Source organism: Littorina saxatilis, linkage group LG17 (genome assembly GCF_037325665.1).
Source record: "Littorina saxatilis isolate snail1 linkage group LG17, US_GU_Lsax_2.0, whole genome shotgun sequence".
Taxonomy (NCBI): Eukaryota; Metazoa; Mollusca; class Gastropoda; order Littorinimorpha; family Littorinidae; genus Littorina; species Littorina saxatilis.
In genome coordinates this window covers 44,479,162-44,500,504 of record NC_090261.1, presented here as the reverse complement: position 1 = coordinate 44,500,504, position 21,343 = coordinate 44,479,162, and the positions used below count along the sequence as shown (strand labels likewise).

Below are 21,343 nucleotides of genomic sequence, written 5' to 3'. Positions count from 1 at the left end.
AAATTAATTGTAATAAGAAAGCATTTGAGAAAGTGAAGAGAAGTGTTATGTGCAGTGGAATAGGAACAGGAGGAATCCAAATGATTGATATGCAAATATTGCAAGAATCTATTCTGTGCGGCTGGCTTGCTCAGCTTTCGAATATGAATAACAATAGTACATGGACTTGGATCCCTAGATTATATTTCCGTAATTTTGGAACAGATTTATCATGTTTTAATTCAATTATTGGTCCTAAAAAGTTTAAAGGGTTAGATAGTCTTCAGTCCTCCTTCTGGAGCAAAGTACTGCGAGTCTGGTTGGAACATAATACACTGCACTCTTCTTCATCTCTGAAGATGGCATGCATATGGAATAATGTCGATATAAAATATCAAAATAATGTAATTTATTTTGACAACTGGGCAAAAAAAGGAATAACACATGTCAATGACCTCTTAGAAAACAATTCCATTTTGTCATTTCAAAATGTACAGAACCTAATTGGTACTTCACCAGAACTCTATTTACAGTACATTGTTGTTCACTCGGCGTTGTCTCGTTATTTAAAGAACAATACGGATTATGTATATGCTGTCACTGAAGAATTCTCGAAATTGTATTTTAATGATAAAGTGATGTTAAAAGCTAGAGATTTTCGAAATTTTATGACAGATATGAAATATAGTCCACCCTGCTGTGTTCGATTTTGGCTGAACAAACTTGGTATTAGTATTGAAGAAAAAGTTTGGCTTAATGCAAAAGAAACAACAACAGAAACCAGACTAAAAGAATTACAGTGGAAGATATTACACAATATATACCCAACCAATATTCTCCTCTTAAAAATGGGACTCGCAAATAATGATAAATGTCCATACTGTATTGAACAAGTTGATTACATTGAACATTTCTTTTTCTATTGCAGTAAAATTCACCATTTGTGGAAGCATGTTGAAACATTGTTCTACAATCGATATAACATAGCAATTATTTTACAAGCAACAGATGTGCTGATTTATGTGCGAGATAAGAATGGTTTGACACATGAAATGTTTAAGTATCTTACCCATTTAATCTTGATTGGAAAAATGTGTATAAGTAAATTTAGATATGGGACACCCCTTGAAATATTATTTATTTTTCAAAGGGACTTAACCCTCAGGGGCCTGGTATAAGTTGAGTGTTAAAAAAGATTTGGTGTACTGGAAACTGAGCTGAACATTAGGAATAAATTTATGTTATGATTATTTTTATTTATTTATTTATTTTAACATATTAGTTTACTGGTTTATTGATTTAGAAAAAAAAAAAAAAAAAAAAAAAAAAAAAAACTTGTGATAATGCATGTTTCACCCGTGCAGGAAGTGTTTCCTCTCTCAGATATGACAGGGGAACCACCTCTCATGGCAAAAACTGGGTCATTGACCCCTGGGAAGAAGGTCGTGTCTGTAAACAAGGCCACCCAGCTATCACAATGCCTTTGATCTGGCCGCACACACAGAGCACGAAGTGTTTCCTCTCTCAGATATGACAGGTTAATTTTCTTTTCCGTGACTCTGCCATGATTGTGGATGAACGCAAGACTGAACAAAGACTGAATGAGAGGCAACCCACAATTTGAATTCTTCTTCTTCCGTATAGTAACCACGTGGTTCACCCGTGAACACACACAAACACACACTGTGAGTACCACTCGCCTCTCCTTACTCCTCGCCCCCTCCTAACTTCACTTCATACTTTATTGCGTGCCGACTGACCAGTCCGTGTGGCGTCCGTGTAGAGAAGAAGGGAATAAGGTTACACAATGCGCTAGTGTGAGACGCCAAGTTTCGTGTTTCGAGTTGCTGTAGTAAATATAGAGTAAACTTTGTCTTTGGGACTGACTTTCTGTTGTGTGCTATCCGTCTTTCGACTTACGTAAGAGAAATCCCATTTCGAGCTGAGGGTACTTTGTACACATAGATAAAGAGGGATAATTCCGGACCAGAATTTCTTTGTGTGCTAAGCGAATTTTTGACTTAACCGTTTGTGAGTTAGCTGGATTTGCCTGTACGCTCATATTCAACACCCGTAAACACACACTTACACACTTTAATGTCACTCATTCACTCCAATTCTGCTGGTGTTTGCATTATGAATCTCTGAGGATCTCTCTCTCATTCAGGTCTCTCATTACAGGAAACACACAGCGCACATCTCACTCACCTGCTGAAGCTGGGAGCGTTCAGGCATGCTGACAGTGGCGGAGTCTCCAGGCATGGTCATCTGCTTGGTGTCTGTCATCCACTGCTGTAGCTTGCCCACACGATCCTCATAGTCCTCCATCTCTTTGTGCCGCTTCTCAGAATCCTTGAGCGCCGCTCGCAGGCTGTTCTGCTTGTCAATGGTGAGCAGCTTGAACTCGCCCAGGCGAGCCTGCAGACCGGAGAGCTGGTTGCGGAGTTTCTCGGCTTCTCTGGGCGGCTCCAGTTCACACAGGTTGTCGCACTGGACGGCCAGGTCTGAGATCAGCTGAAGTCTGGCATTGAGGTCTTGCTGAAGCTCCTGGAGAAGATAGGAGAGGATAGTTTGAACCAGTGAGATGATAGTCATTAGGAGAATATTTAAAGCAGTGTCAGCTGAGAATTTCCCAATTGACGAGCATAATAGCCTAGTGGTAAGGATGTCAGCCTTTTAACATGGAAGTTTCAGGATTTGAATCCTGGCTGTGCTTGAATCCTCCCCCTTCCTCCACTTGAAAGAACACTACTAAGTCGACACACAAGTGAATCTTTTGTTTTGTTTAAGACGGAACATTCCAATAACTAACATTTCTTGCTTTTTGATTCTGGATATTCTCCCAGCCAAATTTTATAATAATAACTAGCTGTACTGAGCGGCATTGTCTGAAAGCACAGTCACCAATGCACTACTCACTCTGTTGTCCTGAAGCTGCTGCTGAATTTCGTCAGGTTCGTCTGACGGCAACGGCGTTGTGGCGTGCCGTACTTTCATCTCACCCAGCCAGCTCTCAAGGTCGTTCACCCGCTTCAGGTAGGCAGCCAGCTCAATGTCATGCTTCTTCTTCTGCTTCATGGCATCCTGCAAAAAACAAAAAAGGTGATTAAAGCATAAATTGTGCACAAGCACAAGCACACACACACTGACTTTTCTCAGAATATCCTCTCTCCTAAGCTGAGTACACCAATCTAATCCTACACATACGGACCTATTTGTCTCCCACACACACATACCAGTAGCTGTTTTCCCCTCTCGTCAGTGAGTGTGGTCAGATTGGTGATACGGCCTCCATGGCTTTGGTTCTCACCCCTAACCCTCCTCTCCCTCCATTCAACCACACACACACACATACCTGCAGGTGTTTTCCCCTCTGGACAGCCAGCATTGTGAGACTGGTGATGCGGTCAGCCAACATGGTCAACGTGGCCTCCATGACTTTTGCTTCCCACCCCTATCACCCCTCCCCCTTCAACCACACACACACACATACACATACATACACACACACACATACCTGCAGGTGTTTTCCCCTGTGGTCAGCCAGTGTGGTCAGACTGGTGATGCGGTCAGCCAGCATGGTCATTGTGGCCTCCATGGCCTTGCTGCCCTCTGCGTCGGATACCTCCATGATCTGACGGCCGCGTTCTCTCACCACAGCGATGTCCTCTTTGATGGAGTCCAGCTCTAACAGCGTGTCCTGTACAAAAAAAATAATCATGACACATTTCGTACTCAGTCATTTCCTCTGAGAGGTTGCATCTCCATGCCCTTCAGAGCTGTCTATTGGTTTTCATTATTCTTAAAGGGATATCGTCAAACTACAGAAGTGTTTCTTTTCGCCCAACAACAGTAGAAAACGTCGATAAGTCGATAAGTCAAATCACAATCCTGGAAGACACAAAATCACAGACACAGACTTGTAACACTCAAAGCAGATCCTTATAGGAATACTAAAACAAAAATCAGTTATCACCAACTAAATTTTATATCGAACTTATAGCAATCTAAGGAACCCTGAGATAAGAACAAGCAAGGTTTCTTTCTTTATTTGGTGTTTAACGTCGTTTTCAACCGTTCAAGGTTATATCGCGACGGGGAAAGGGGGGAGATGGGATAGAGCCACTTGTTAATTGTTTCTTGTTCACAAAAGCACTAATCAAAAAATTGCTCCAGGGGCTTGCAACATAGTACAATATATGACCTTACTGGGAGAATGCAAGTTTCCAGTACAAAGGACTTAACATTTCTTACATACTGCTTGACTAAAATCTTTACAAACATTGACTATATTCTATACAAGAAACACTTAACAAGGGTAAAAGGAGAAACAGAATCCGTTAGTCGCCTCTTACGACATGCTGGGGAGCATCGGGTAAATTCTTCCCCCTAACCCGCGGGGGGTAGGTAAAAGGTAGGTAGTCCCATAACCATTTTGGTCATAGGGGAGTGAGATGTTAGAGATCTCAACTATTTTTGGGCCAGCTTTCTGAGGGTGGTGCCCATCTCCTCTCCCTCACTACCTTTGCCTTCCATGACCTTAAATAGGGTCAGGTACCATTTTCCAGCTGGGTAGACTGGGAAGCGCTTGGAATATCAGGTGTTTGTATTCGCCCCGGATGGTGATCGATCCCACAACCTTAAGCATGATAGGCAAGCGCTCTAACCACTGTGCCACTCTGGCTCTTAGAACAAGCAAACAATCAACAAAAAACACACAACGAACCTTGTAGTCTCTCATCTGTGTGTCGACGTCAGCGGCCACCGAGGCAGGTGTTCTGGTGAGACTGATCTGGGCACGCTCCATCTTGGCGGTCAGTTCTTGCACCGCCTGCTGGTAGCGCTCCTGTTTCTGCAGCGCCTGTTGCAGCTCTTTCTCCTTGGCTGCAACCTGCACAGGCACATGAAAAAGATATTGATCAGATTTTGATCACTATACATTTGTGTACTTGTGCAACTTCCTGGTAGTGTTCCTGCCTTTGCGATGCTTGTTGTTTAATCCTCATTAGCTGCACCTGTACTGACACAAGACTTTTTGTTTTGTTTTGAATAAGGTTTTGTTCACTGCTTGTTTCCGTTTTCAGTTCTTGCAACGTTTACTGGTAGTGCTCATAACTTTGCAGTAGTTGCCGTAGTTTTATTCTCTTCTGCTGCCCTCTGCACAGGCAAATGTTTTTTAAATGTGATTCTGTCCACTGCACATTAGTACCATATGCTTTCAAGTTCAAGGAAAGAAAAGACATTAACAAAAAACAACATCAACACAGACAAAATTTGTGTACATGCATGCACATACGTACAAAGGTATACAGCTATGATGCACACACACACACACACACACACACACACACACACACACACACACACACACACACACACACACTCATCATAAACACACACTTGTCATAAACACACACACACACACACACACACACACAAACACACCACTGTATATATACACACACTCATCATAAACACACACTCGTCATAAACACACACACACACACACACACACACACACACACACACACACACACACACACACACACACAACTGTTTATATCAAATCAGTTTCTGCCAAAGAAGCAATACCTGGGCAATCGCGTACGATGACAAATAATCCATTCTTGCTAAAGCCACGCAAAGCCCAAAACACTTCAGCTGTCAGGCTGGTCTACTCAAATTATAAAGCAGAAGCAGAAGCTCTCATGCAGGCCGCCTCCTTGGTTCAGGACTCCGCAGACCCTTGCTACCAAGTTGTCTTCCTCTCGGACGCCCTTTCAGTCCTTCAGGCCCTAGAGAACGACAAACTCCCACAGCTGGCCAAAGCATTACAGATGGTCAGACAGACCAGAAGAGTTGTCCTCCAGTGGATACCAGCACACTGTGGGATACCAGGAAATGAAAGGGCAGATGAGCTGGCGAAAGAAGGAGCCGTGGAAGATCAACCTGAAAACACTGTCAGCTTTAGTGAGCAGAAGACAATCATCAAGGCATTGATGAGGCCAAGGACAAACAGAGATGACTACCACACAATGTCCAGAGAGCAGCAAGTCAACCTCATCAGGCTGCGTACTGGCCACAACAGGCTCAATGCTCACATGAACCGAAAGTTCAAGCTGGCGCCATCACCAACCTGTGCCTGCGGTCAAGAAGACCAACTAGCGGAACACATCTTACAGCGATGTCCCTTACTAGATGAGGAACGAAAAGAAGTGTGGCCGTCACCAACTCCCTTGCAGACCAAACTATACGGCAGTCGACGGGAATTGGAGAAAACGACAACATTTATCACCAGTGCTGGTCTGATCGTGTAACCTCTGCGAACGCCAAGAAGAAGAAGAAGGCTGGTCTACTTATAAATTATTCAACTCACAGACGCAACCTGAACTATGAAAAATTAAACTCCAAGAGTGTGCTCTCAGTATTCCATTCCATTCTGCATAAATGTCTGGAAGGCATGCCATGGTAGTAGTGTTATTCACAGAACTAAAAATCCTGGCCCTCATTTTGATAGTATTATCAGTTCATACACAGGATTCCCACAATTTTTCATTTGTCCTTGTTTTCAAGAAACAGCTCTGCCAGCTATTCATGCAAGCACTTTTCAAAAGGTACTGGAACTAAAGAAAATTATATTTCCAATGAGTCCACTGAAGTTCATGAAGAGACACACAAAGTTGCACACAGGATTGTCACAATTTTTCATTTGTCCTTCTTCACAAGATATTGTCAGCTTTGTGAGTGGCACCAAGCGACAGTCAAGCTTTTTTTTTTTACAGATACTTGAACTAACAGAAACGGGCTTTGCAAGAGATCCATTGAAACAACTAATCTGCACACACACAAAACCCATTTATTTGAAAAAATGCGTCTATGCTCTTATCAGCAAGAAACTATGAAATGCCAACCTACAGTCAAGAAATTTAAAAAAAGTACTTGATCTAAAGAAAAAGCAGGTTTCAAGAGAATCACTGCCGAATCTTCAAGCAAACAAAACTTGCCGGCCCCCACAACCGTCTGTCGCCAGAGAACTCCAAAAGACACTAGAATTACGAGAAGCAGATCAGAGCTGGTAGGAACGTCTCGTTCGCATAAAAAAGCTGTGTACTGTCCCAGCTCTCTCTCTCTTTCACTCAAAGACACTGACAGCTACTATGGTGCTAAAAGTAAGGAGTAGGCTCTTCACACACACCAAAAAGGAAGAGGTAGAAATAAATCTAGACAATCTGCCACAAGCCCTTGAACTCTTGATTCAAAGTCACCTCTCTGCAGAGATTTTTTTATTCCCAATAGCACAGCTCGATGGTGTCGACTTCAGCGCTTTAATTGAATTTCTAACAGCCAATAACTGTCTGTATACAAAGGAATGGGATTACAGCTACGCATACTTTCGCTATCTATATGCAGACGCTTACATGCTGAGGTATGTTCACTACACCCCTTGAGACAAAATCTATGGGGTTTTTTCTGTAGACTTCTGCATTCCCTTGAAATCCCAATTTGTACGAAAAGCAAAACTGAACTCTTGATTAGCACTGCCTATACTGCAATGACAAGAAAAGAAAAACATTAATTGACAGAGAAACTTCTAGGATGCTTACAGTACAGTCCACCTTAATTTCTTCCTTATCCATGTGCAAATGATCACCAAGTTCAATGGGGAATGCAGAAATCAATAGCAATTATCAACAAAGGCAAGATAATGATTTACACACCAGTATTTTTTCTGTTAGTTTCATGATTGAATTCATGATTGATTGTTGAATTCCTTGATTTTGGCCTTTTATCATATTCATGTGCAAATTATTATCACCAAGAACAAAGAAATCAACAGCAATCATAAACAATTAGGTAAGATAATTACTTACACGCCAGTCTTTTACTTTTACATGTACTTCCATGATTGAAACCACACGAAAAGCAAGCGCCAACCCGCCAAATGACTGCTTTCCCCATGCAAGAGGGGGAATAAGAAATGGAACCAATAAATTACAATCAATACCTAACTCAACCTGCTGATAACACACATCTACCTGTGCACACACACCTACACTATTGCAGGTCTTAGTTTTCTCATCAATTTGCAGCAATCAGCAGAGAGAAAAATGATATCTTGACCACAGTAAGTACTCCTACAGATCTGCTGTTGCGTGCAAAAATTGTCAACAGTGCCCTGATAAAACTTCTACATAACTGGAATACTGGAACACCAAATGAACACATTAATTTCAGTTTACCAATCAGAATTTTAAAACCCCACCATCCGTACAATAATTCTTGGAAGAAAACATGGAACATGAATTCTAGTATCCAAGGAAGAAAATCGTCAACAGTGCTGCCTTGATAAAACTCCACATAACCTTATAAACACTGAACAGACACAGCTTTGGTTTGGTTTACTACGAGCTGAGAAGAAAATCAAACCGCCACATTCCGCTTGACGCGTCATGAAAACAAAGTTGATTTAAAACCTCCGAAAAAAATGTCTCCGGTCCAACGAAGATAAGAGAACCCTTGAAGGCACTGGTTTTAAGTGAGAAGTGCAACCAAGTTGGCACCAAGATACCACAAGTTAGTATCACCATGTACACACAAACAGCAAACGCTGATCTATATTATATCCAGACCTGACATATATGAGCATAAAGCGGTGAAAGGTACCAACACGACATTCTTTAGTCGGGAGCTAGTGACCGGAATATTGGCTTTGACCCGAGAGTGGCAAGCATACAGATTTTGTGGATCAGCATTTCTAAGGATCTGTACACTTCCCTTGTCCACACAAGACTCTTCCAGGACATGTTGACTTTATTTGACTAACAGATTCATGGGTCACTGGAAATGCCAGACAAGTTTGCAAAAGGTGCCATTATAATACCACAGCCGCCACTGTCTGTACGGAATTGCACTGTTCACATGAGAAGCCTTATAAGAGCAATTAGTAACATACCAATTAGAGATGAAAGGCCTGTAGTCTGTGATTAATTTATACTCTCTGATGTACAGGTATATCATGTTCTCAAGCACTTAACATTATTAAGCTTTGAAGTCTGTTTACTGACCAGTACTGTTCCTGTAAACCTCGATCAGTGGCTCTTCCTCGATCTTCACTTAATGATTATTTATCCAATGAACCTCCTATTCTTCATTCATTCATTCTCGTCTACTCTCTAAATGATATTATGTTCACTGTTAAGCAGTTTACCGTATTTCGTCTGTTTATTAACTGGTACAATTACTGTTTACTCCCGGCCCTTCCCCTTCACTTACTGATTTAACTTTGACATCCGCCCCATGATCGAGAGGTCGTGGGTTCGAACCCCGGCCGGGTCATACCTAAGACTTTAAAATTGGCAATCTAGTGGCTGCTCCGCCTGGCGTCTGGCATTATGGGGTTAGTGCTAGGACTGGTTGGTCCGGTGTCAGAATAATGTGACTGGGTGAGACATGAAGCCTGTGCTGCGACTTAATTCTGTCTTGTGTGTGGCGCACGTTATATGTCAAAGCAGCACCGCCCTGACATGGCCCTTCGTGGTCGGCTGGGCGTTCTGCAAACAAACAAACAAACAAAAACTATGACATCCCTATCTTTTATTCACAAATATGACACCACTATACCTTGGACATAATTTACCTGCATTACCAATGTGTTTTTGGAGTGAAAATTAGTTGAACATAATTTCCAAGCCCTAAAATGAACACAGAGGAGAACATGTATGTGCATGCAACAAATTCAGTTCTTGAAAACCTGGTGCCAGAACAGCAATTTATTTAATTTAAATACTGACTCTGTCAGCACTAAAAGCATCTCTTCCGCATAAGTTCACATTTTTAAGACTGCACAAAAGCTGAATAAATTAACACTCAACAGGTTATACTAGTCTATGTAAACTACAGTACCATTAGACCTACCTTGTATATCACCAAGGCAAGTACTGTATGTACGAATCACTGTGCTGTGAGAAAATGTCTACGGTCTCCGTAACTCCAAATAAAAAGATAAATGCAGCGCCAAACACTCACTACACACTAAACTGCCCGAAACGACAGCACAACACAAATGCAGTCTCTAGTATATGAATGTAATATCTCTGGTCTATGGTCTAAAAATATTCCTACTTGTGATATATCGATACACTCTCCGCAGTGTGTGTGTGTCAAAGAATAAAATCAGCTCTTTGAGCGTAAAAGCAGTTGAAAAGAATTCATAACAGCCTTTTATTTGTTTTCTCAAGGCCTGAAAGCTGGGATTGGAAAAAGAGAGAGAGAGCAGCTAGGCGTTTGAGTTGTCCGAGCACAACTCTATTTCTTGCAGTGTTTCAATCAATAACTGCAGGGAGATTGATACCCAATCACCAATTCACAAACGTGCTTTTAAGCTAGCAAGGTGAGCTAGCCATTTTGAGCAGCAAAGAAAGGCGGTGCATGAATTGAACAGTGAAATAGTACTAGGCCAGGTCAGGTGAGAGAAAATGAAATCACTGCTTGTCGAATACCTGGGTTGTTAGTAGGAAGTGTGTTCATGTACAATTCAATTTTTCTGCATAATGGTTTAATACCACAGGTGCAAGTTTGTGGCTAAATTTCCTAGCTTCTTCTTCCACTGAAACCTGGTTCTATAGGTACACTATTAAGTATATATGTCTGCATGATCAATCTCTGGCCCTTTCTATATGGAATTCCCTTTCTTGTTTACAATTAAGTCAATCAGTCCAAATATGATTGTCAGAGAACATGTACAAGTCAGGTGATAAATTCTATATTAATGCCGTATGGTTTATTTTACATCTGAAGAAAATGGGCTCTAAAAAAAATGGTACTGGGTGATTGTTATCACAGTTGTAAAATAACAATGCCATTGCCAAGAAATTCTCTTCCAAGCATATTTATAAGGTTTTTTTAATCAGATCCCACAACGTTAGCTTTGAATTACACGGGCTGGGGTAAAAAGGTAATGGGGCAAGGAAGTGGTAGGGGGAAGGGGGGAAGAGGGGAAGAGGGGAAGGGGGGAAGAGGGGAAGGGGGAAGAGGGGAAGGGGGGAAGAGGGGAAGGGGGAAGGGGGGAAGAGGGGAAGGGGGTAAGAAGAATGGAGAGAGGACTGCAGTGTTAGTTGGTTCTGAAATAATTGCTTTTCTCCTCTTTTTCATGCAGGATCTTGGATAAAGGCGAAGACAGACGCACAACACAAAGCTATGTTTTCGACAAAAACACCATTTCAAAACGTCGGGGAAACACATGTTTTTACAGAGGGGATGTCACACGCGAAACACACAGATGAAGCGCGGTGCGTGTTTTCACAGAAATATCGGTCAGTGTCAGCTTGACCCGTCCAGCTATCGCCGGCCTGTGTTTGGGGTTGTAAACAACACGGCTGGCAGTGCCCACTGATACGGTCAGTGTCAGCTTGACCCGTCCAGCTACCGCGCTGTGTTTGGGTTTGTAAACAATACGGCTCGCAGCGCCCACTGATATTATTGCCTCTCTTCAATCGTGACAGGCTCCATAGACTCTAGTTAGGATTCATGGGTCCGATACTACCCTGAATCGGTACCACATCTGCGTCGGCCATTTTTTTCTATCTCCGTGTTGCCGGAAACCGAGTCACGTGAGTTGATCGTCCGCGTTCATTGGCTGACTACCAAAACGTGTTTTCAGATTTTAGAGCATGCTCTAAAACCCAAAACACAATGCGAAAACACGAAACAGTGATTTCTGAAACGCGTTTTGGGGGATGTCACATGGGAAACACGCTGTTTTGTGTTTGTTTTGAAAGAAAACACTGTTTTGTGTTGTGCGTCTGACATGGCCTTAAGGAACAAGCACTGCATGACTGACAGGGAGGGTACAAACACATTTGCATTTGCTTGACATATCATTAATTTTCAGTTCACCTCTGCAGTAAATGCCTGTCATAATCAGTAACCTTGTTATGTACGGTGCATAAACTGAAGGAATTAACTGACATACCTGATCGTTTAAAGGTCACGCTAGAGATTTCAACCCTGCATGGACACATACTCAAGTATCCACGTGTGCGTGCGTGTGAACACACACACACACGCACACACACAGAGAAGCATATAAATCAAGAGACAGACAAAAACACACTCAAATACACACAACACACACTACACATGAACAAACACATGAACCTTCACAACACGCATCATAAAGGGTACAAGCAGATGTTTCAATACATGCATTTTGTTCACCATACAAGAACTTGTAACATCAACTGACCTGATTTTGCAAGGTGTTCCATGATTGGTTGAGTTCTTTGACAGGTTCGCCTGATGACAGGGGACGTCCCAGTGGCTCCACCTGCTGGCCGAAGGATGAACTGCGCGCTCTCGGCTCTTCCGAACCGGCTTTCTCCTGCTGTTGGCGTCAAACACAATACTTTGTCAGAAATGTGCTGTACAAGACAAATGCATTGCTGCAAAAGTTATAAGACCACTGACTCAAATACATATGGAAGGGAAAAAGAATGCTTTGATTCAAAGCACTGGTGCTCTTCTCAGTCAGACAAACACTCTCCAATCAAATGGGATGGGGTCGAGATATGCATGGGGATCGAGATCTATTCCCATTCTACACCAAGGAAGCTGATTTTCACATGCAAGTTCTATTATCATGCACAATCACCAGATATCTGTTAAAACCAGTCACTACCACAGTGTTCAAACATGCAAGCATTCTGTAGGTTTCCAAAACACAACAGCAGGAAACACCAGAAGTGAGGTGAAAGTATTCACAAAACTGAACCATGCACATCTGCATTTGTATCTATGGTTTTACTCTTTGGTAAAGGTTAGTACATTCATGCAACTCTTTCAAGTGATCTTCTGGTTTTGCTCAAGCTTAATCTGTCAAATAATTTCCCTACTTCTCTGGTCTTCATTTAAATTAAATTGTTTTTGCAAAATTGTACCCATATAAATTGTCAAAGTACAGAACACAGCAAATCAATAAAAAAATAAATAAAAAAATAACCTATGCAGGTAGGAAAAAAAGAGTTATAATGAAAAATACAATCATCACACTCAAATGAAAAAAGAAAGCTAGCATATACAGGTAAGAAAAGTGAATACCTATTTTCTCTGCATATACACACAGGTGCAATGTTACACAATTAAATAAAATACAAATCAAATTAACAAGACCTACATAATTGCTTGAGTTGCCAGTTGGTGACAGACATTCTGGTTTTGTTCAAAACTGTGATGTGTTGTAATTGCAACATGTTTATCCTTACATTTACTGTATCGAAAGGTAATAGCAGAAGGAGAAATCTTTTTATTACTGGATAATGCACCTATTCTTTCAACCTATTTTCCAAGTGTTTGGTGTGTGTGTGTGTGTGTGTGTGTGTGTGTGTGTGTGTGTGTGTGTGTGTGTGTGTGTGTGTGTGTGTGTGTGTGTGTGTGTGTGTGTGTGTGTGTGTGTGTGTGTGTGTGTGTGTGTGTGTGTGTGTGTGTGTGTGTGTGTGTGTGTGTGTGTGTGTGTGTGTGTGTGTGTGTGTGTGTGTGTGTGTGTGTGTGTGTGTGTGTGTGTGTGTGTGTGTGTGTGTGTGTGTGTGTGTGTGTGTGTGTGTGTGTGTGTGTGTGTGTGTGTGTGTGTGTGTGTGTGTGTGTGTGTGTGTGTGTGTGTGTGTGTGTGTGTGTGTGTGTGTGTGTGTGTGTGTGTGTGTGTGTGTGTGTGTGTGTGTGTGTGTGTGTGTGTGTGTGTGTGTGTGTGTGTGTGTGTGTGTGTGTGTGTGTGTGTGTGTGTGTGTGTGTGTGTGTGTGTGTGTGTGTGTGTGTGTGTGTGTGTGTGTGTGTGTGTGTGTGTGTGTGTGTGTGTGTGTGTGTGTGTGTGTGTGTGTGTGTGTGTGTGTGTGTGTGTGTGTGTGTGTGTGTGTGTGTGTGTGTGTGTGTGTGTGTGTGTGTGTGTGTGTGTGTGTGTGTGTGTGTGTGTGTGTGTGTGTGTGTGTGTGTGTGTGTGTGTGTGTGTGTGTGTGTGTGTGTGTGTGTGTGTGTGTGTGTGTGTGTGTGTGTGTGTGTGTGTGTGTGTGTGTGTGTGTGTGTGTGTGTGTGTGTGTGTGTGTGTGTTTGTGCCTGTCTGTTTTTCCGTCTGTCTGTGCATACACAGGTAAATGAAATTGTGCTACAATAAACTCCAAACACTCACCAAGCCTACTGATTTAAATGATAGAAAATGACTATAGTCAAAATAATAGATCACACTTCGGGATTAGTATAAACACAAAATGCACACTGTTAGTAAATGCTCAGCTACTAAACAAAAATCTCTCAAACTATAAAAACAGTCCAAGCAGCAGAGGATTTTGAAGATTTCTCTGGAAGATACAGCTTTTTTTTTTTAAAATCAAAGCAGTTTTGCACTTTTGTATTAACAAGCCTCTGTCAAGTACCTATGTCTGTAGCTACTAAAAGCAGAATATAAAAAATGTCAAGCAAATGTTATCAAAGCATTAGCTGTGGATAGCGCTATTAGCAAGAAACTCGACACGCTCAACTCCACCACCCACCACTCGACTATCAATGATGCGACTGCCACGACTACCACCACCAAGATGGCCGACAGGTAAAGCAGAAGAGGCCCCATGTCCATGCAAAGATGAGGAAGCAGAGATAGAGGAAGGCGTTGAAAAAGACTGCAGAGACGAAGCTTGCTGCATTGACTTGCGCCCTTTTTCAGGGGAGATGGAAAACACTCGGCGACCAGAGATAGGTGAAATGACATTTTCGGTGGAATGCGACCAGCCTCGCCCACAAGGCGTGGACGTTTTGGCCGGGCGGTCATGGTCTGAAAGAGACCAGTGAGCTTCCAGCCTTGACCTTGGGGTGGTTACCTTGTGGCTGCTGTCTTGACCTTGCAGTCTCTTCATGAAGGAGGAGCCGGGGAGGTGAGTGTCTGAAGCACTTTTCGTTTTGTAGGAGTCTGTGGAAGATTGCAACCGTGGCGACCAACTGACGGATTTAACTGAAACATCACCAGGCTGGGAGGCAAAACTGTCCGAAGCGTCTGAGCGGAAGGAGGTGGAAGCTTCTGATTTGCTAAAGTCTGAGATGGGTTTGAACCGCAGGCTATTGTCACTTGCTGGTGGCTCTGCCCGGGTTGAAAGTCTTGGTGTGCTGGTCAGAATCGAAGGTCTGGGGCTTGCAGAACTTTGACTCGGAAGCGTCACAGATAAGGACTGAGACTGAGACAGGTTGGCGCCAGTGTCCAGACCGCTATCAAAGCTAGAACCGTCCATAGTGTGCGACGCAGACGACACTGGAGAACTGTTCCCTTCGATGCCGGTATCCACCGACCTTGCGGCAGAAACCCAGCTGCGGTAGACCATCTCGGGCAGGTAACGTTTGCGGTCGGTAACGGTGCTTGCTTGGGCCACACGTAGCGAAAGCTGCCTGCTCTGTTCGTTCATTTCGCTAACTCTGGCCTGGTAGGTTTTGATCTGGCCAGCTAGGCTCTGAAAGGAAGCCGGAGGAGTGAGGAAGCATGCAATGGGTACAGTCAGCTACAGCTACGACCGCCGTTCCCCATGCTCCCCTTGACACTGACAAGCATTACTGATGTTAAACAGCATGACATTGACAACAGAGATGTAAGAGTGTATGAAAGACATGATGAACATGCAAATAACCCGTATAACACAAAGACAACAAGTACAACTGCTGTCCCCTTGCTTCTCTTGATAAGCAGCTGGTGTTTAGACAGCATGACCACAATGAAGTGAGCAAACCATAACAGACATGATGAACATGCAATGATGATGTACATTTCAGCATTAGAATAACAATACTGTCTGCCATAATGAGCCAGATATTTGCATGGAGTGATCTGATGTACAGAATGATATGCTGTATCAAAGTGGTGTTTTTTCTCTTTTTCCTGTTTTTCTTCTTTTTTTTTCTTTTTTTTTGGGGGGGGGGGGGTGGGGGGAGAGGGCTTATCTGTTTTATTTCAGGAAAAAGAAACTTCAGTAGCAAGCAAAGGATACCTAAATACACTTCACAAAATAATTACTAGCTGCATGTGCAAATAGCACTTAAAAACAATCAAAACAGATCAGAGAAAACAGACATCCTCCTTTCCATAACCACACCATGCATGCAAAAGTATCCATTCACCTGCAGATACATGTAGAATCAGAAGAATGATAGAAATGATCAGCTGAATTAATCGCTACACAACTTCATGAAATCCCTAAAAATGATGATGCTGAGCATGGTGAACACGAATTAGGTGGCCAGGAATGAGAGGTGTTAATTAGCAATTAGGGCCCTAAGGTTATTCAATGATGGCGTGAAAATGAATGGAGGGATAGCAAATGTGTGTGCTTGCATGCAGTCATGTTTGCTGTTAATGATGCTGTGGACTTGATTTGATGGAAAATATCAGAGATGTTCAGGAGAAACAGATTGTTAGGTGTCTGTGAATGTTGTGCAAAAACAAAAGAAAAACTAAAAGTAAATAAATTGTTCCAAAAAATGCAGGAAGAAAATCTAACTGCTGCTTAAACCAAATCCATAAAAAAAGTTCTTGGCAAGTTGTGCATGCGTGGAAGTAAAAATAGCTACCATAAACATCCATTTAAACACACAAACAAACGCACAGACAGACACAATTAACAGTTTTACATACAAAAAAGACATTAAATAACAAAAAGATAACCCAACAAAATGTAAAAACAAACAAATGAGCAAACAAATAAGTCGCGTAAGGCGAAATAACAACATTTAGTCAAGCTGTCGAACTCACAAAATGAAACTGAACACATTGCATTTTTTCCGCAAGACCGTACACTCGTAGCATCCTCTGTCCACCGCTCGTGGCAAAGGCAGTGAAATTAACAATCCAGAAAAGCGCGGAAGCGGTTGCGCTGAGGAGGATAGCACGCTTTTCTATATATGTATCTCTATTCTTTTTAACTCTCTGAACGTGTTTTTAATCCAAACATATCATATCTATATGTTTTTGGAATCAGGAACGGACAAGGAATAAGATGAAATTGTTTTTAAATCGATTTCGGAAATTTAAAGCCATATGTACTCGATGACTATACACGCTAATTGCTTTACCAACAGCTGGAGACATGCTAAATTAAGTTCCCTGCAAAATATTGTGGTCTAGGACCCCTTCAATGTTGAGATATGTTAATTTTCATTTTGATCTGGATCGTCCTATTTATAGATTTGCCAACAGAGGTAGCGTTGACGCAAGGGAAATAACTCCGCGTCTTTGTTTACATCCAAAGTTTTTGAGACTCTAAAACAAGCTGTAATGCATGTATATGGTCCGCGCATGGCGACATATCGTCATTACATGGTCTTATGGTGCGTTTGACATCGATTATGGGCAAACTACACTTTGTAAACACGGGAGCGCGTACATATGCCTTTAATTTTCAGAGCTTGTTTTTAATCCGAATATAACATATTTATATGTTTTTGGAATCAGAAAATGATAAAGAATACAATAAACGTAATTTTGGATCGTTTTATAAAAAAATAATTTTAATTACAATTTTCAGATTTTTAATGACCAAAGTCATTAATTAATTTTTAAGCCTCCAAGCTGAAATGCAATACCAAAGTCCGGCCTTCGTCGAAGATTGCTTGGCCAAAATTTCAATCAATTTGATTGAAAAATGAGGGTGTGACAGTGCCGCCTCAACTTTTACAAAATGCTGGATATGACGTCACCAAAGACATTTATCGAAAAAATGAAAAAAACGTCTGGGGATATCATACCCAGGAACTCTCATGTAAAATTTCATCGGTCCAGTAGTTTACTCTGAATCGCTCTACACACACACACACACAGACAGACAGACACACACACACACACACACACACATACACCACGACCCTCGTCTCGATTCCCCCTCTACTGTATGTTAAAACATTTAGTCAAAACTTGACTAAATGTAAAAACAACAGTTAGCAGACCAGTGGACACAAAATGCCTTCCTTGTTATTCTAACAACATATAACCAAAATGTTAACAGGTGAACTGTGAAGCCAAACACACATCAGCAGCTCGACATGCAGGCTTTAAACCACAAACAACTGAACATAACGTACCCCAAAACCCTTTGACAGGTTTTGAGCTCTTGACTAGCGCAACACACATGCAAATACGACTCTGTGGTTCTGCACCAAACTTTGCCAATGTCCAAACAGCAAAACTCACACATCAAGCGAATTAGTCAGGTAAGCAGAACAGAATCGCATACACACACAACAGGGAAATAGGCTTGTTCAAACATTTGGATAGGTGAGAGATTTAGGAGTACAAAAAAGTGCTAATGTTAGTTCACATAGGGAGAGATTTATGAGTAGGAGTACAAAAAGTGCAAACGTTAGTCCACATTAGGCTTGGGTAGGTGTGCTCATAATGGGCAAATGCTTTGTACAAATTGTTGGATCTGATAAGGTGGAAGGCCATGTCATTTCCTGATTTAGTCATTCTGGAAGGGGTTCAAGACAGTGTCATTAAAAAGCCGCTCGTTCTATGCTAGCTAAGATAGCAGTTATGTCACCAGTGTTCAATAAACAAACGTTGTCAAAGACTTTTCCTTGATAATATTAACCCTGAATATAACACAACATTCATGTTCTTTCTGAATTGTTTTGAATTGGTATTTCTGTCTTAAATGAAAAAGAAAAGAAACATCTGCTAAAAAAAAAAAAAAGTAAAGAAAATTGTTGATGGAAAAGCCTGTCCTTGTTTGCTATCAGGAACAAAAGTTTCCACAATTGATTTCCTGATATCTAAAAATACTTCACCGCACTTAAACATCTACAAAGAGAGAAGTATCAAATTTACTGTCATTAAATACTGTCTACTACAAAGAGGAAAAATTAAATCTGCAAGCAAGAAATTGAGGCACAGATATGTTTTCAGAAGTTTCAAAGAAAGTCTGACTAGTGTTAACTTGCACATTCTACAAAAGCAGTTGATTACACACAGGTAAAACACACGCACACACGCACACACACACACACACACACACACACACACAGACAAACACACACACATTGACAACATAGACACAAACACACCACAAAGCAAGAGACAAAACAATGACAAACTACAAGTGAACTCAAACGCTTCATACAACACACAGTTTGAGAACAGACAAGCTTACAACATAAAATTCTAAATTTTCAAGAACCAAAGAACCGAACATAAGAGGGAAAAAAGAAAAAAAAGTGAAGATTGTGTATAGTGAAGTGCAAATCAGAATATATGGGAAAGTGGGAAAGTAAATAAAAAAAGTATGATTTGTGCAAGGGGAGGAGAATGATACATATGATGGGGAGACCACACAATGTATGATACATTTACTAAGTGGCATATCAGAGGGAGTCTCTAAACAAAAGTGCAAAATTCACTTGACATCAGTGAAGAAATATCAAACAATGTGTTAACTGAAAATGTTCTCATTAATCAAGATAATTCAACCAAAGACACACAAAAAAACATTCAACATCCAAATCAGTTAAATTTGAATGCAACTTGTCAGCAAAAACAATGCCTTTCCTTACAATTTTGTTTGTACATTGTACATGTACACTCATTTTCTGTTCCATTTTTTTTCATTGGATTATTTTTTCTGATGGGTATTTTTCCTATGAAAGTTATCACAATTGGTGATTTTTGCACTTTTTTACCACAAGATAATGTCTTGGACATGTTTGATAAATGAAAGAAAAAAATCAATAATCATTGGTGTACATGAAGGCAACTAATCTATAATTCAAGACAGACTAGGGGTAAAACAGGAAGGGGAAAATCGATAAATATGGCAAGTACTTGATGAGGTGAGTTTTCTTTAGACATAATGACAAGTTTCAGTAACTATGATCACACACTGTGAAAGTTATTTATCCACTGTGCACCAATTTACAAGGCATATTTCATGAGTGACCTCATCATATTTTGGCACACAGAAGCAAAATAACTTTGCACACAACCTAATCATGTAAAGTGAAATAAACGTTTAAAATAAAAAATAAAATTAAAAAATGAAATATAAAATAAAATAATAAAATCAAAGAAAAAGGATTCCCCGAACAATTGAATATGAAGAAAAAAAAGTATGCAATAATGCGCAATTACTTCAACATTCTCTTTTTTTTTTATTAAAGTCCTTACAACTCCCTCATAAAATGAAAACCCTCGAACCCTAGAATTTCAATAAATAAACAAAACAAACAACAAGAAAAATTTGATAAATTAATGAGGAATTATTTTCAATTAATATATATATATTTTTTTTTTAAGAGAAATAAAGAAATAAGTAAAAACATATTCATAAATAAAAAATAAATGAATAATTTTTTTATTTTTTTAAACGAATAAACAAAAAACTCCTGTTTAACCAGTGTGTGTGTCAGACCAGCCAAAGAGGTACATACATTATGTTCAGCAATCTGCTGTTTTAAGGCCGCCACAGTGGAGGCCCGGACCGGAGAGGCCAACAGCTGCTGCTGGGCCTCCGAGATCGCTGCGTTGAGATGCCGAATCTCCGTCTCATATTGCTCCTGCTCAGACACGGCGGCTTGGAGCTCTGCCTGCTGACACTCAGCAGCCTCTTCCAGCTGTCTGATCTCCTGAAGCAAGCGGTGCCCCTGGGAAGGGATGGTCTCCCCTGAACGGTCCCGGAGGGCGTCATGTTCGTCGAGTACAACTTCTGTTCGGGCTTTGTTGCTCTTGATGTCGTCAAGGAGTCGCTGCAACATCAAGGCTTGATCGATGATACATCTGATTTTTTTTTGTAAGGGTGATGGTGAAATGCAAATTTTGACATTGGTAGAACAAAACCAACACGATAAGTTTCTCTGTAACTTGTATAGGCATAAAGAAGAACACGCAGACTATGAGCTATGACCCCAGACTGATATCTCTTCGTTATTAGTTTATATGCAGAAAACACAAACAGTGGAGGCTTGAGCAAGAAACTGTATGCATGCACTCACACACAAGCAAATTTTTACACACACCTGCTCATTTACACCATTATCCACATTATTTTGTGTAACAGAATCTTAAAGTCAGTACAACCCAAACTTGAAAAACACACTGATGCACACGCACACACACACACAAACAAACACACACACACACACACACACACACACACACACACACACACACACACACACACACAGTCTACAAACAGCAGTAAACCAAGTAGTCCAGACTTTTCAAAGCAGCAGTGATAGTTGAAGGGGATAAGCTAAATAATCAACTGAAGAGAATATTTGCAGGTCAAGGGAAATAACCTCCTCAAAACAGTGGTCCTGCCTATGTGCCCCCTCCCCCCCTCACACACACACACATAAA

At 41.1% G+C, this 21,343-nt stretch overlaps 1 protein-coding gene across 1 annotated transcript in view; it reads right to left on the bottom strand.

Moving 5' to 3' along the window:
• Positions 1 to 21,343, bottom strand: part of LOC138953165 (nesprin-1-like) — a gene marked incomplete in the record, with an annotated part of 316,807 nt that overhangs the window by 49,103 nt on the left and 246,361 nt on the right. The window contains 7 exon segments of the mRNA XM_070324965.1: positions 2,188 to 2,526; positions 2,899 to 3,063; positions 3,497 to 3,679; positions 4,706 to 4,870; positions 12,224 to 12,361; positions 14,838 to 15,458; positions 20,416 to 20,730. Coding sequence (XP_070181066.1) covers positions 2,188 to 2,526; positions 2,899 to 3,063; positions 3,497 to 3,679; positions 4,706 to 4,870; positions 12,224 to 12,361; positions 14,838 to 15,458; positions 20,416 to 20,730 — 1,926 coding nt within the window.